Here is a 15,419-nt window from a genome sequence, read left to right as displayed (position 1 = left end):
TCCGGGACACCTAAAAAAATACCTAAAATCTCAATCTCATAGTTTCTGATCAAATTTTGATGATCCAAACCGTTCAATGTGTTTAAAACGTGTTTTTAAGTGAATGCACGAGAAATCAGCTCAAAATATGACTGGGAAGTTCTTGATGCAAACAGTTTTTCATAAATGTCTATATATATTGTTTTATGAAAAAACTGTTTTGATCAAACACTTCTCGATCGTATTTTGAGTTGATTTCTCGTGAGTACCTTTAAAAACACGTTTTAAACACATTGAATGGCTTGATTATCAAAATTTGATCGGAAACTTTGAAGTGTTTTTTTAAGTGTCCCTGAAATCACCCCGTTTTTTAAATTCATTTTAATGCGTCGACTACATTGCCAGGGCTCCCGAGTAATTAGACAGCAAAATAAGCTTTTCGCTGTGGATTAGTCCATTTTGTCCTTGACCAATGGGTAATTGTTTAAACAACAAGCATTTTTTTTGTCTTTATGCTAATTACAGCTCGTTAGAATTTGTAAAATATCTAACTTGTAGCTTCCAAAAAATCAGCCTTTGTTCCTTAAAAATTAAAATAGCTTCAAAAAAAGTTGGTGATTTTTAGAGACTAGAATCTCATAATCTCTGCTCTCAAAAATTTCGGAAACGGGCACATTGGCCGATGGTACATCTAAAGTTTCTTTTGTTGTATTGTCACCCAAACCTACAGCCAATTCTCATTTATTGTTTGCTTTGGTTTGCTTTGGTTTGTTATATTTCGTGATAAGCAATGCTACATATTCTGAGAAATTACCCTGATAATGCCCCGAAAAGATAAGTCAATGCTACTATGTGAATTTGAACCATTGATTTATCTTTTTACGGCATTTTTGGAGTAATTATTCGGATACTTAGAATTATTGTTTCATGATACACATGCAGGATGAGCAGCTTATTTTATACTTTCAGCATCACCAATAACATAACGCTTACTCTACCTTTACCATTTGTCAATTGTCACGAGTCATAACCCACAAAAAGAACACTTACAGGATGGTTCAGTACACATCTCTTGTTTGAGGTGTACCATACACCCTTAACAAGCCTCGGATCCAGCCAATCTTTTATAAGATCGACAGTAATGATTGGGATCCCTATGCCTATGGTGTGCTTTTTTTGTCTTAAGCAAATTGGGCAACCCTCCTTGTTTGCCTATCGGAAGCTCTAGTCTACCCGATTTCCTAACTCCCTTACCTAGAAGATAGCCATCAACCGTAAAGAAAAAAAAGCAGAGGACTTCCCCTCTTTGAGGAATTCTCTCCTCCAACCAACTACACCCCATCCGTCGGGTATGTATTTTTGTGCCTCGTATTATGATATTTTTGTTGCCAAATTATTTTATCATATAAACTTTTATGGATACTTTTGTGAATTTTGTGGTCCAACATATGTATAAACTTTTATGGTTACTCTTACGAGTTTTGTGATCCAACATATATATTATTGTAGTCTAAACATGTGAGAAGAGGAGAGAGAATGTGAACTTCGGTGACAGTAGTGAATGGTGTGGTTGATGGAGAGACGAGAGACGAGAGGACCGAGGTGAGTTTTGGTGGCCCATGTGATAGGTGATGGATCATTCATGGTAACGCTAGGCAAAGGGAAGAGGGAAGGAGGGCTTTTGGAGTAAATAGGAGAGTTGACATTGTTTTTATTCCCTAGGTTATTCACATTTTTGCTACTTCATCCCTAAATTATGAAAATTATCTATTTTATTCCTCAACTTCCCAATTGCAACCCATTTGGTCTAATGGAAAACAGAAAGTCTAGTGGTACAGATATAATATTTGTACCAGCATGTACAAACCTTTTATTGAACCCGTTTTGGGTCTTAAAAAAATGATCGGAGCCACTTATTTTGTTTAAAATACTTTGCTTATGGTTCTTGCAAAAAATAAGCTCAATTCGGTATCGGTAAAAGCATTTATGAAACATCCAACTTTGTTTTAAAATTCATGCTTGAATTCTGAGACAAAGTTGGACGTTTTGTAGACGCTCTAACCGATACTGGATTGAGCTTATTTTTCGCAAGAGTCATGAACAAAGTATTTTAAACAAAATGAATGGTTCCGATCATTTTATTGATACTCAAAACGAGACCAAAAAGCGATTTATACACACTGATACAGATATAAAATCTGTACCAATAGCACCTTTGAATAGATAACGGGAGTCCAATTGTTGGAAGGAAAAAAATTCACGTGGCCACCAAACAAAAAGACTACGCGCACAGACAGTTTGTGGGCCTTCTTCGAGGTCCCACGCAAACAATCCGAAAAGTTCATTAAATTTAAAGTAATTTTTTATTAGCATCGTAAAAAATTATCTCAATCAGATGATCACAAGTTTTTGATCTAATTTTTTAACTTTTCATTCAGGATATTAATTGTGAATCAAAAGTTAGCAGATTAGATCGATAACTTGTTGTTATCCAATTGAGCTGATTTTCTATCAATAAGTCTAGGAACCTGGAAACGAGCCCATGCTCCAACCCACGAAGTTGAAGTGGCATGGGCCCACGTCGCTTTAAGTTTAAAAAAAAAAAAAACCCCTCTCTCCTTCTTCCACGGATTCAACCCACCTCCACGGCTTCACCCTCTCTTCCGAGCAACGACCACCACTCCACCACCAAACTCCACAGATTCCCCGCCCCCCATCCCCCCTCTCTGGACTTTATTCCGATCGCCGGACCGGTGCCCCACGTCCACTTCTTCCCCATATTCTACCCACCTCCACCCTCTCTCTTCCGACCAACAGCCCACCACTCCATCACCTAACTCCACAGGTTTACAATAAGGGATCTCTCTTTGTCTATTTCGGTTCCCATCTTAGAATAAACAAAACCCTAAAATAATTTTTTTATCTAACACTCCGACCACGTGTTTTTGATGAGCCGACTCACAGATTTGGGAAAATAAGCTTTAAACCAAATCAAAATGGAGACTGTGCCATGGATTCCAATCTAAGAGTTGAAGAGAAGAGGTTGCATACATGTATCCGATTTTTTTAATGAAATGTCAAAATAAAGGTGGGCATCAACAGCTTTATGGGTTTGGTTCTGGTTCTGGTTCTGGTTCTTATTCCATCACCAGAGAAATCCCCAAAGTACCTAACAATGCTTCATTCAAACGAAGGAAAGCGATAGAAGAACTAATAACTCCATGAACGAATAACTTCGCCGCCATGGGGCACCGGTCCGGCAGGCGGAATGAAGTCTTGGGGCGGGGGGCGAATCTGTGGAGTTTGGTGGTGGAGTGGTGGTCTCTGCTCGGAAGAGAGGGTGGAGCCGTGGAGGTGGGTTGAATATGTGGAAGAAGGAGAGAGGGGTTTTTTTTTTAACCTAAAGCTGATGCGGAGCCCATGCCACATCAGCTTCGTGGGTTGGAGCATGGGCTCGTTTCCAGGTTCCTAGACTTATTGATTTTCTATAGGGCTACCTAATTTTGTTTCTAAATTTAATGAATGTTTTGGATTGTTTGTGTGGACCCCAAAATGGGCTCCGTTTGTGTGCGTAGTCTTTTTTTTTTTTTTTTGACAAACAAGATAATCCCACACACACGCGCGCGCGCGCACACACACACACACATATATATATATATATATATATATATATGAAAACAAAGTACAAGAAAGGACACTACCGGTCCGAAAATACAAAAAATAGCAAAACAAAACCAAAAAGCAGCTTAGCGCCGATGAGGACCCAACACTCCACTTAAAGAGGTAGGTGGAGGATCGCCACTAGATCTGGTTCCTGCCGTAGTATCACCACTAGATCCGCATCTTGACACTGCCACTGCTGTAGTTTGGAGAGGACAAAAACACCGTCTCCCGGATCGATTTAAGAGCCAGTACCCAGACCTAAAACTCCAGATCTAGATCTCCAAATTCCAAATATAATGGGGAGTGTGGGAGATCTAATCTTCTAAAGGATAGAGTCTTAACTATCTCACCACCAAGAAGGAAGGAGATGAGGAGGAAGGAAGAAGATGGGGAGGTAAGAGGTGGGGGAGCCGCCTGGGGGGAGGGGAGCATGGAGGGGGATGGCAGCAGGAGAAGAAAAAGGAAAAAAGAGGAAGAGAACTTTCTCTCTCTATGAAGCTCTCTAGAAACCTCCGTCTCTCTTTGCACGTAGTCTTTTTGTTTGTTCAAAGGCCGCGTGTACTTTTTTCTGTCTAAGATTTGGACTCCCATCATCTATTAGACCAAATGGGTTGCAATTGAAAAGTTGTGGGATGCAATAGACCATTTTCATGGTTAAAGGATGAAATAGCAAAACGTGAATAATTTAGGGGATAAACACGAAATTAACTCTGAATGGGGTGTGGTGAATAAAAAAGAAAAACGCACCAAAATACTATTAAATGAGGTCATATGTCACTCGTATAATTAGTTTCACAATCCATTTCTAATTTTCTTGGATGTATTAAAGGAATGGAGATTTTAAGTTGGCCTAAAGTTTGAGTGTTAGAATGCCTAAATCTAAAGTGAAGATGGCCAAATGGTAAGACGGATGAAGTGAAGGGGAGCGGAATATAGTTTGTGACCCGATTATAGACAAGGAGGTAACTAATACTTCATCTGTTCATATTTAATTGTCTATCATATTATTCTAATCGGCTAAAAAACAAGTTATATGTTGAAATTCGTAATTAATTTCATATCTAATATGGATCTTGCTTGATAGACTCGATCATAAGATATAATCAATTAAAAAGTGACACGAACTCAAAAATAATAATTTAATTGGGACGGAGGGAGTATTTTAGAAAGCATCAAGGAGTAAATCTCCTCTCTCAAGATGAAAGCATATCAAATAACCTAAAAGATGTGGTGTTTGCCCATCTAATTGTATCCCATGGCTTCACAGAGGAGGTCCGGAGTTCGAATCTACAAAGAGACGTCGAACTTTCATTAGTTGATAACCTACTAATTTTTCTCTAAATTACCGTTCATGTATACGACGATCTTGGGAAAAAAGAGAGCAAATAACCTAAAAACAACAAAAAAAATTATTGATGCAACGGAATTAACAAAGAGATTGATTGCGTACTAATCGAACGAATGATAAACTCGAGTCCACGAGAGAAAGAGACAAAGTTTGAATATTATTGATAAAAAATGCATAAACATTAGGTTACAACCCTTTTTATAGGAAAAAGGCATAACCCTAGCAAAACCCGAACTCGTATTAATTGAACGAATGATAAACTCAAGTCCACGAGAGAAAGAGACAATCTGAATATTAACAATAAAAAGTTGCATAAACATTAGGTTACAACCCTTTTTATAGGAAAAAGACGTAACCCTAGCAAAACCCTAACTCAAAAACGAAAATTCTCAAAATTTGGGGGAAATAATAAAATTGAAAAAAGGAAAGAAAAACATGACTTTCTCAAAAAGAATCAACTTCTACGGAATTATACGCTAAAAGTTATTAACGAAACAAATATTTTCTAAAACAGGAAAAACGTCCAATTGGGGGCCTAAACGAAGGAATGAGACCGAAAAACACCGGGGCTCACAAACGTAGAATAGTGAGCCTTGACCGGAGCGCATAAATAAGTCAACCCACAAAGTTTGGGTCCGATCCGAGCTCATCCGAAAGTTGCCGAATCGGGTAATTTGCAATTAAACAACGTTTGGACTTCCGAGGTTTCGACTGGTCCAATTGATCATGGAATTGGGTCTTCACGTGTTCTACATCAATTGTGGACACCAATGATGTGAGTACCGACAATGCACATACAGTGTGTGTGGCCCACTTAGGAGTCTTACACAAATGATCAACTCAATTGGATATTCATAAGTGTTTGATCCGATTTTTCAATTTTTCATTCTGAAGTTAGTATCTTTAATTCTAAATAAGAAATAAAAGTTTGGATCAATGGCTTAGAGATATTCAATTGAGCTGATTGTTGATAAGGTCCTTCTGAAAAAGTAATTTTAAAACTTTTTAAACATTATTTATGTAGGATCTAGAAGTGGATCTCAACATGTTGTCTGTGTACCGTCAGTGCCCATTTCATCGGTACCGATAGAAGGTCTCCAAAAACATTTCAATGAAACACATACCATACTAACCACATTTAGGAAAATTCCTACACAAAATTCATAGCCCGCGAGGTATAAAGCAGGTTAACGAACCGAACAAAAACTTCCATTCCCGGCAAAGAAACAATTTCTCTTTTCTCTGCACTATTTGTTCTTTGGATTTATAGTCCGAATCAGTAATCAATTCTGTCATGCTCATCGGAGCCTAACTAAAAAGGAAAATCCATCAATGCGCCTAAGAGTATCTTCAGCATAATTAATACTGTACTACCTGGAAAGAGCTCTCCGAAAATAACCCAAGGTGGCCCGGTGGTTTTAGCATGAGACCTGGAGGACTCGAATCTCGTCTATTTGGCTTCGGATCAGTTCGGTCCATTTGATATATTTTGGTCGTTTAAAAGTATTTTTGAAGGCCTAAATTTAAAGAGAGTGTTTTTGATTTGTTTTTTTTTTAAAAACCATTTTAAATCTAAGTCTTCCAAAATACTTTTGGACGGTCTAGATGCACCAAATAGACCAAACTGGTCCGAAGCAAATGGACAGTATTTACCCCCGAGACTTGGAGGATAGGAGTTTGGTCCCTCCTCAGATTTCATATTCGATTTTGCTTGCTCGTATAATCTGTGTGAAAGGCCAGGAGTGGTAGAGAATAGTTTGAGGTGTGCACAAGATGCTCCAGAACACCTTTCATCACCGTAAAAGAAAAAAGAAAAAAGCGCGCTACGAAAACTACCACATTACGTGTAACCCCTTCACTCGCCCCCTTCGATGTCTTCCAAACGGAAAATGCTTTTCTCTCCCTCTCTCTCTCATCGCTTTCAAAAAAACTCCCACCAAGTTCATTCGTTCTCCCACGAAGATTCCCCGCACACTGCCCCAAACCCTAGCCTCCTCCCCCCACCATGCCGCCGCCCGGCGCCGCCCCACTCGCCGCCGCCGGCCCCTGCACTTGCTTCTCCGACGAGAACGGAGCCGATCTCGACGACAATCCGAGGTGTTGGCATTGCAGGCGGTCCGATCTCCCTTCCTCATCGTCTTCCTCGTCTTTGCTCAGCTTCGATTCTGTGCCTCTCTATGACTACGATAAGAAATGGAGGATCTTGGCTGCCTCGATCAAAGGCTTCGCCATTGGAGCTGGCATCAAAGGCGGCCTCGCTCTCTTCGCTATAGTTGCTCGGTTCAGACGCAGACGGTTACTGACCTCTGCCAAGTAATTACACGATTTCGTTTGTTTCACTTCGTTCTTACTTACGATATACTTGCGCAGATCTGATTAAGGCCCCGTTCTATCTAAATTTTTGGTCCGGTATTTTTTACTTTTTCCAAATTTTTTGTTTAGCTTTTCGTCGTAATTTTCTTTTCGCTGGGATGAAAGTATAAAAATGTGAACTGGAATTGGAAAAAAGTTAATATAAGATAACACTAAAAACCTGGTATTTTTCGGCTGTAGTGAACTTTTTGTGCTTTTGGTCATAATTTTAAACTTTTTAGTCGTACTAACGATTAATCCAAAAATTTATAGCGCGAAAAAAATTCAGAAAAGAAAAAAAAAAAGGAAAACAAAAATTTAAGAAGAATGGAGCCTAAATTATACACAACATTTATGTTCTATAATTAAATAAATTCTGTCGTTCAGGAAGGTGGGAATGGCTTCAAGCAGTGAGGATGTGATTTTGGCCATTAAAGAAACTCTGAGATACGGTCTATTCCTTAGCACCTTTGCTGGGACTTTTGTTTCAGTGGATGAAATTATAGCGACAGTGGGAGGACACCGAAGGCATGCTTTTCAAACTTTATTTTTCTCCTTGTCTCTCCATTTATTAGTTTATGCTTTGCTGTTGTAGTTTTAGAAATTATTGGTGTACTCGGTTTGGTAGTTAAGGCTTCCATATAACTAAATCTTAGATGATTGTCATGGGTTTTTTGTCACCTCGAAAAAATAGTGTATTTGGCATTTGGGCTCGAAAGATAGTGTTATGTCAACCTCTCCGCTCGTTGCCGATTCCCTCGATAAGATATTCCCTTCATTCTTCCTCTATGTTGTTTATTACTTATTAGGCATGTGGGATTCTTTGAGATTTCATCTAATCTTTGTAAACCTTGTTTAGATATTTTGGATTTCTAAATATATTTCACATATAGTTAGATGTATATGTATGTATTTCTCCATTTATAGATAGGTTTGAGCTAGACAGTTCAACAGGGTATTAGAGCTGGGCTTTTGAAGGCTTTTGGGCAAATATTAATTAATTCCTCCAATTCTTCCGTAAGTGCATGTTGTTCCATGTGGATTTTATGTTTTGGATTCTGTGTTTCGGGGTTGCACATCAAGGTAGTGTTAGAGCTTGTCTCCACTTATTATGAATTGATTTTGAGGTGGGCGCTTCAAGAACCATAATTTGACCGGTGAAGTGCTGCTGTAATTTTACAAACTGTTCAGTATACTTAGTCTGGTAATTGGGAAAGGCTGTCATCTAATTGAAGGGCTGTTGTAAATTCTGGATGGTTTTATTTCTGGTTGATAATTTGATGCCTGATTTACTTTAGGACTGCAAGATGGAGAGCTTTGTTGGCTGGGGCGATTGCTGGGCCTTCGATGCTTCTGACTGGATTGGACACACAGCATACAAGTTTGGCAATTTACATTCTTATGCGTGCTGCTGTATTGGCATCACGCTGCGGAATAAAAAGCAAGTGTTTCGGTCGCATCTGCAAACCTCTTACTTGGGTTCATGGAGATATTTTCCTCATGTGTCTCTCCTCTTCACAGATTTTGTAAGTTCACCGTTGTGTTTCTCTCCACAAAAATAAGCTGATAACAATACCGTTCCAGTTTTGTTGCTAAGCATTTAGAATTTTTTCGTCTTATATATTCCTCAAAGAGATTGTGCAAGATCATGTTTCCATCAACAGAAGCATCTCATTTATAACGGCTTTGATGATTATCAATTTATTAGGTAATTTATGTACTCGACTTACCAAATGAACATATCTGTTTCCTCTCTAGAAACATGTACTAAGAATCAGCAACTTTTGAATAGTTTCCGTGATTCTGAGTTTATATTAAAAATGAGTGACATATCTTCCTTGAGGTTTAACAACCAGTTTTCCCTTTTTGTTTGATTGCTAATTAAATAAATAATATTAGAGCTGAAGCTCCCATAGCATATCTCAAGTTAATGTTCCGCTACTTCCGCCCCATCAGAAAAAATAATGGGTAATTTTTTTTCCGGGTAAAAGCGGCGGAAAAGACTGATTCAATGAGATATGCCTTGCCCGCATTAAGATTTAAAACTCGTCTCATTTTCCCTCCTGGTTCTGATCGGAACTCTACAGCGTTACTAGTTTGATTATCAGTTTTTGAGTTGTTCTTTTATGGCTTAGGCTAGGCTTGAATTTTCTTTGTAGTGTCTCAGTTGGGAGACTTGTTCCCTTTGGGGTTACATATTGCTCAATCTCGTTTTTTTAGTTCAATTCGCTAATCTCCTGTATGAAGAGTGTAGTATGAACAGATCCCTTTAGTGATATGTCCTGAAGACTTGACTTCGAAAGACAGTCTGACACTCTCACGCTCATTGATTGGTAGGTCTGCTTATATACTGAAGCAGGAGAGCTTGCCGGGGACGTACAAGTCTTTTCTCAATAAACATGGCGGAAAAGATCCCATTATACTGCAAGGTGTGCGAGAGATAGCTTGCGGCATGCCTTTTACTAATTTGGAGGCGATAGAGAAGTATTACAAGGCCACTGGTGTTGACCTTAAACTGGATCCACAAATGAAAGTCCCCTGCTCGGTATGTACCTGACATTTCTGGCAATGGTTCATTTCAGCCATTCGAATTTTCTAGTACATAGGGAAAAATGGCTGTTGGTCATCCTCTTGTGCCATGTATGCGAACTTATGTATTACCTGCAAACAATGCGATAAGCTTATCACTGCCACATGGTTTTATCCATGCAAGAATTTGAACAATAGGGATATAATATAAGAAGAACCCATATGAATCCCATGTCTTTGCACATACTTACTGAGAAGGACCCATATGAATCCCATGTATTTGCACATACTTACTGATTAACTTTTGATACGTAACTTGCATAAAGGTTGTCTCAAGAGTTTACTTACCAAGTAGATTTTATATCCACTAAATAATGATGTACTTACACATACATAGTTCAGTTGGTGTAATAGTTTGTTATCTGCTTCTTGTGGAGTTGTTGGAGGCTCGGAGCATATTTGCTGGGTTTTAGTGTTTCTTGATGATTGGATAGCTATCTTTTTGGCACATAAGGTGGGAATGAAGGCTAATTCTGACGCATGTGATCTGATAAATATGTTAAAACTTGAAACTAGATTGAAGAAGGCTTTCAATGGTGACAGGCTTAAGTCACAATTTTAATTTTTCTCCGTAAATTTGGTTTTATCAGCAGGTCAATGGAAATATAAAATTCTACAACATTAATTTTCTGTAAGCGGTATATTAAAGATGTGGGATATCCTATGATCCTATCTACTGCATAGGATGTTCGTTTTACAAATATGTAGTTTATTACTTTAGGTAATTAAGCTTGAAATGGAAGAGAGGCTAAGTAAACGAACAGATATACGAACAGGGAAGAAAGAAAAACAAGATTCCAATTGGTACTTTTTCATCTAGTTTTATTATTATTATTATTATTATTATTATGTAGAAACTAGTTTAAAAGGCTGTTGTTGATCATGATATTATTATTATGGCTGTCAGAAAGATGCATTTTTAGGGTTAGCATCAAGAAGCCCATGAGACTTACAAAATGTTAAAGTAATTTTTGGTTCTTTTCCTGGGTAAGCAAGCTTGGAGGCCATATAAAAAAGGTTTGATGTTAAGTGCGATAATACTTCCTTGATAAACTTTTGCTGGAACCTTTCTACACAGCTGTTTAAGCGCTGCCATGGCATCTATACAGTAGACTTGCTGAAAAATTTTCCCGACTATTTTGTCCTTTATATCTGAATCTGTTCAATTTAACTAGAATCATGCCAGTCCTCCATATGCTCATCTTCAGTTAATTTCTTAAGTTGAGAAATTTTTCTATGTGGGACTTCGTTCTTGGAATTTTTGCCTGGTTTTGTTTTCTAGCCGGTAGAATACTTCATGAATGCTTTCGCATATGCAGATAAGCATAACTTAAAGCATACAGCAGCAGTTGATCTCTCAAGGGTGCTCTATAAGTTTCTAGGTTTAAATGTAGGAAAAATCTTAGTTCCAAAAATTCTATATTGTCAAATGCATGGTCATAGTTTTGGGGTGGGGGGCAATACAGATGTGCTCCAATGAATTTAATATGCTCCATATGATGGTGCAGTTTTTATGTCTTTCAGGCTTTTAAGGTACATCATGAAGCCATGCCACCTGGCATTGTTACATCCCATCATTCTCTTTATATCAATTAAAAATCTGATTTATTTTTTTTGGCTTGTTACCGGACGCTATCATCGATGTTATATTAGAGAATGTCAAATTACTGCGATATATTTTTTTGTTTTCTTCAGTGTGATGTCAGCACTGTGTAAATCATAATTGTTGTTCTTCTATAATTTTCAAGGACTGTAAATTCTTTTTAAATTTTTGCAGATTGTACATGGAAATCAGTCATGTGGTGCACATTTTATTTCATTTCTTATCCAAGCCTACAAAAGAGCTTTACCAGTTTATCTTCCAGTTTATTTGATTCCTGCTCTAATAGTTCACCGTCAGGGCCTCTTGAAAAGGTTAAGTGTTTCCTTGTCTTCTCTTGATTCCTATTGTGCATATTCTTGATTCTCTTCTGGAAACATGGCAGCGCGTATGAGTGTGTTACTGACATGAGTTGGCTTCAAGTTTAGGTGGAAATATGATTTGCTCTGGTATTCAGGCACTGAGTTTGACTGACTTACTTTTTGTAACTTTGTGCTTGCAAGAGATCTGGAAGGCTACACAAGCAATTTGTTTTCTTTGTGTTTTTTTCTCTTGGCATGAGTAGATCAAGGAAATAAATAGCTTATGGTTTCTTCTCATGTCAACCACATTGACAATTGAGTGTTTGGAGAACATTTCTTCACAATTCACATGTATGGTGTTTGACTTTGTCTTTCTGACAAATTGAATGTCCAAAGACATTCTGTTGTAATTTTCATGACAGAAATCCTAGCCGTACCGACCAATTTCAAACCGAAACCGTACCGACGGCCGCTCCGGGCTGTCTCCGGCCACCGGACGGCCGATCCGAGCCGTTCAAAAATTCTAAAAAAAAAAACCGAGTGGCCCTACGCGGGAATAAACGGCATCCGATGTGTGTAGGGTGGTTAGATCGAGTACCCTATTTTTCGTGTATACTCGTGTATATATGTATACGCGAAAAATAGGGTACTCGATCTAACCACCCTACACACATCGGATGCCGTTTATTCTCGCGTAAGGCCACTCGGTTTTTTTTTTTAGAATTTTTGAACGGCTTGGATCGGCCGTCCGGTGGCCGGAGACAGCCCGGAGCGGCCGTCGGTACGGTTTCGGTTTGAAATTGGTCGGTACGGCTAGCACTTCTCTTTTCATGATATTTTTGAACAGGTAGTCGCCAGAACCTCCTATCGGGTTATAGAATCCTCAAAATCTCGCTCCTGCACAAGTAAAACCCTCCTAGGATCTTGGCTTCCATCGAGAAAGGAACTCATTCTCAACTAGGATAGAACTTCTTGGGCATAAAAATCCCAAAAGAAACAATAGTAAAAGATACCAAGCAAGAGAAAATCTTAAGTAATGATAAGATACTTGAAAAATATAAACTCCAATTTCATCAAGTACTTTGTAGAAGCATAATATTTACTCATTCGCTAAAATAATATTTGCAGTTGACACGTATTACGAACATACTTTCTTGTATCACACATGTATTTGTATGGATAATTCCAGCAATCCCGAATGAGGAGCTTTTATGATCCTCTGCTCCAGTGGTTCCTCCCCTGATCCCTCCCCCGACCCCAATTCTCACAACTAAGGCAAATACTCGTATAGATTGACAAAACAAATTATAGTTCCTTTTTTTTTTTTTTTGCTAAGCTAAACACCAACATCATTGTTCTCTTTCCATTAATCCTTTTACTAACTTGCTGATCTCAGCAAGCCTGTTTCCCATCCTCACTTGTTACTGGGATTGCATTCTATGAAACCTTTATTCTGATCTTTTTGTGATCGTCATGAACTCAGTTCTACTGGGTTGTCACAACAACTTTGTGGTGTCACTTTTATTGAGTTTAAAGATCTGTTTTGCTAGACAAGTGCCATTGAATTTACCATAATAAAGTACCTTGAGTACATTTGCATGGTATAGTTGTTTAACTATTTTGTTCAACCTTACTCAGACCTTACACGATCTTGGGGAAAGGTCTTCTTGGTACAGCAAGATCAAGCTTGTTTCTGTCCACGTATTGCTCATCTGCCTGGTAAGTATTCATTTTGAAACCACTATGATGTTACTCGAGGTTATGATGATTATTCTACGAGCTATTGTTGTTTCTTTAGTGAACGTCTTTGAAATTTGCGTGATTGTGATGATTGATGTGCTACAACTAAAGTTGGTATTATTTTGGTTTTTTTTTTAACGTGTGCCCTAGAAAGTTGGTACAGTATTTTTTTGGATTTGTTGACATGTGCCCTGGAATCTATGCAGTAATTTTTTTCAGATTTCCACAGCTAGAAAGATGTAAGCTGTATTTTCTTAGAAGTTAGAAGATAGAGAAAGATTTGCTATTGCTTTCCAAAAGTGCTACGTACACAAAAATCCAAACACAACCTCTCACATACATGTGGGGTCCACACATACTAGTGCGTGTGGGCCCCACATTTTTGTGAGAGGTTGTGTTTGGATTGTTGTGTTCCTAGCAACAGTTTGATGCCCTATAAATATGGTACTGACGTGATTTGACTTGTGTAATTATGGGGCATCAATCCGTCATATGGTTTGCAAGCAGTTTATGACATGACGATTTGATACAATTGAAAATTTTTTTTGCATGTCGCCTATTTTTGTTGCGCAATGTTGCTTTGACAATGTTACGTTTTAGTCTTTTTTCCTCATCCAGAAATGGAGAAGCTAAGTGAGCCAATAGATATATGGATTCAGTACGATCTGCTAAACTTCTTCCACAGCCCACAACGTTTCTGATGTGAATGAAGTCAATAACCTTGCATGTGTGCCCTTGCTGGAATCTTGAGTAGCTAGATGCTATTGCAAATATTAGTGACTGTTTCTCAGTCCAGTTTGGCTGATGTTATTGTTGTTCATTAGGATGTGGACATGCTTGCTCTTCAGGCTATTTAAGAGATGTAATATTCCTATGGTGGCAATGGGGACGGTAACACCAAACTATTTTCTCACTTTCCGATTGACAGAAACAATCTTATTTTTGTTTTGAATTTTGTTTTGGTTTTCTACCTGGCAGTTCCCAACGGGCTTGGCATTGGCAATAGAGAAGAAAAGCAGGCGTATTGAGATTTCCCTTTACTGCCTTGCACGAGCTATTGAGAGCTTCTTTATGTGCATGGCAGACGTAGGATATTTACCATCGTCAAAGAGACTGAAGAGGGCCGATGTTGCGGTTTTCAGCATTTCAACTGCGATTATCATGCACTGCTATGCCATAGAGAGAGATGTCTTCCGATCCAAGTACCTGAATGTTCTTGATTGGGTTTTCGGTGTGCCTCTACCCCCTTCCGAGACCCCACGAAGGAGGAGGTGAAAATGCCGGAGTGTTGAGATTCAAGAGATGTTCTCTGAATTGTTGGTCTCCTCTCTTCAAGCCAGGGTGTTGAGATTGTTTGGTCTCTCCTCTTCAATTCAGAGGTTCTCTAAATTGTTGGTCTCTTCTCTTCATGAGAGGTTCTCTGAATTGTCGGACTCGAGAGGACTCGAGAACATACATTAGTAGCTCTTGCATCGAGATTGATAATGCAAAGGTTTAATTCACATATTGGTGAATAATGTTGTTGCAGTAGCAGAAAGTGGATAGGATAGCTAGCAATTGTCACCAAGTTTTTCCTTTTGTTTTATTGACTGAATTGAATTACGTTTCCAAAATGTCAAGTGATACGAGAATAACGTCAAGGAGTTGCGAAATTTGAAATATGTTAGTGCCAATACTTTGACTTGTTTACCACCAACCTTCTTTCTTTTCTTTTCCCCCCAGAAAAGCCAAACCACATAACAGAAAAATAAGACTATTCAAAAAAATGTTCCCCGAAAACGTGCGATCCGACCAACCATGAGATCCACTGAAAATGTGGGATTATACAGTTCTATTGCTACTGTTA

The 15,419-nt window shown here is 38.5% G+C and overlaps 1 protein-coding gene and 1 long non-coding RNA gene across 2 annotated transcripts; both read left to right on the top strand.

Annotated features, from left to right (window-relative positions):
• Positions 1 to 6,834: 6,834 nt before the first annotated feature.
• Positions 6,835 to 15,248, top strand: LOC131328912 (uncharacterized). Its single transcript, XM_058361876.1, has 8 exons — positions 6,835 to 7,303; positions 7,730 to 7,870; positions 8,641 to 8,868; positions 9,680 to 9,887; positions 11,709 to 11,845; positions 13,472 to 13,552; positions 14,398 to 14,464; positions 14,552 to 15,248. Exons 1-8 carry the CDS (start codon positions 6,996 to 6,998, stop codon positions 14,846 to 14,848), a joined length of 1,467 nt encoding a protein of 488 aa, XP_058217859.1. The 5' UTR covers positions 6,835 to 6,995; the 3' UTR covers positions 14,849 to 15,248.
• LOC131328913 (uncharacterized) lies at positions 11,852 to 13,180 on the top strand. The gene is made up of 2 exons (XR_009200577.1): positions 11,852 to 12,184; positions 12,681 to 13,180. It is a non-coding gene; the product is annotated as an uncharacterized LOC131328913 (long non-coding RNA).
• Positions 15,249 to 15,419: the final 171 nt, after the last annotated feature.

The sequence above is a fragment of the Rhododendron vialii genome, chromosome 6a (assembly GCF_030253575.1).
Source record: "Rhododendron vialii isolate Sample 1 chromosome 6a, ASM3025357v1".
NCBI lineage: Eukaryota > Viridiplantae > Streptophyta > Magnoliopsida > Ericales > Ericaceae > Rhododendron > Rhododendron vialii.
Note: the sequence above shows the minus strand (reverse complement) of the source record. Positions and strands in the feature narration are given on the sequence as shown.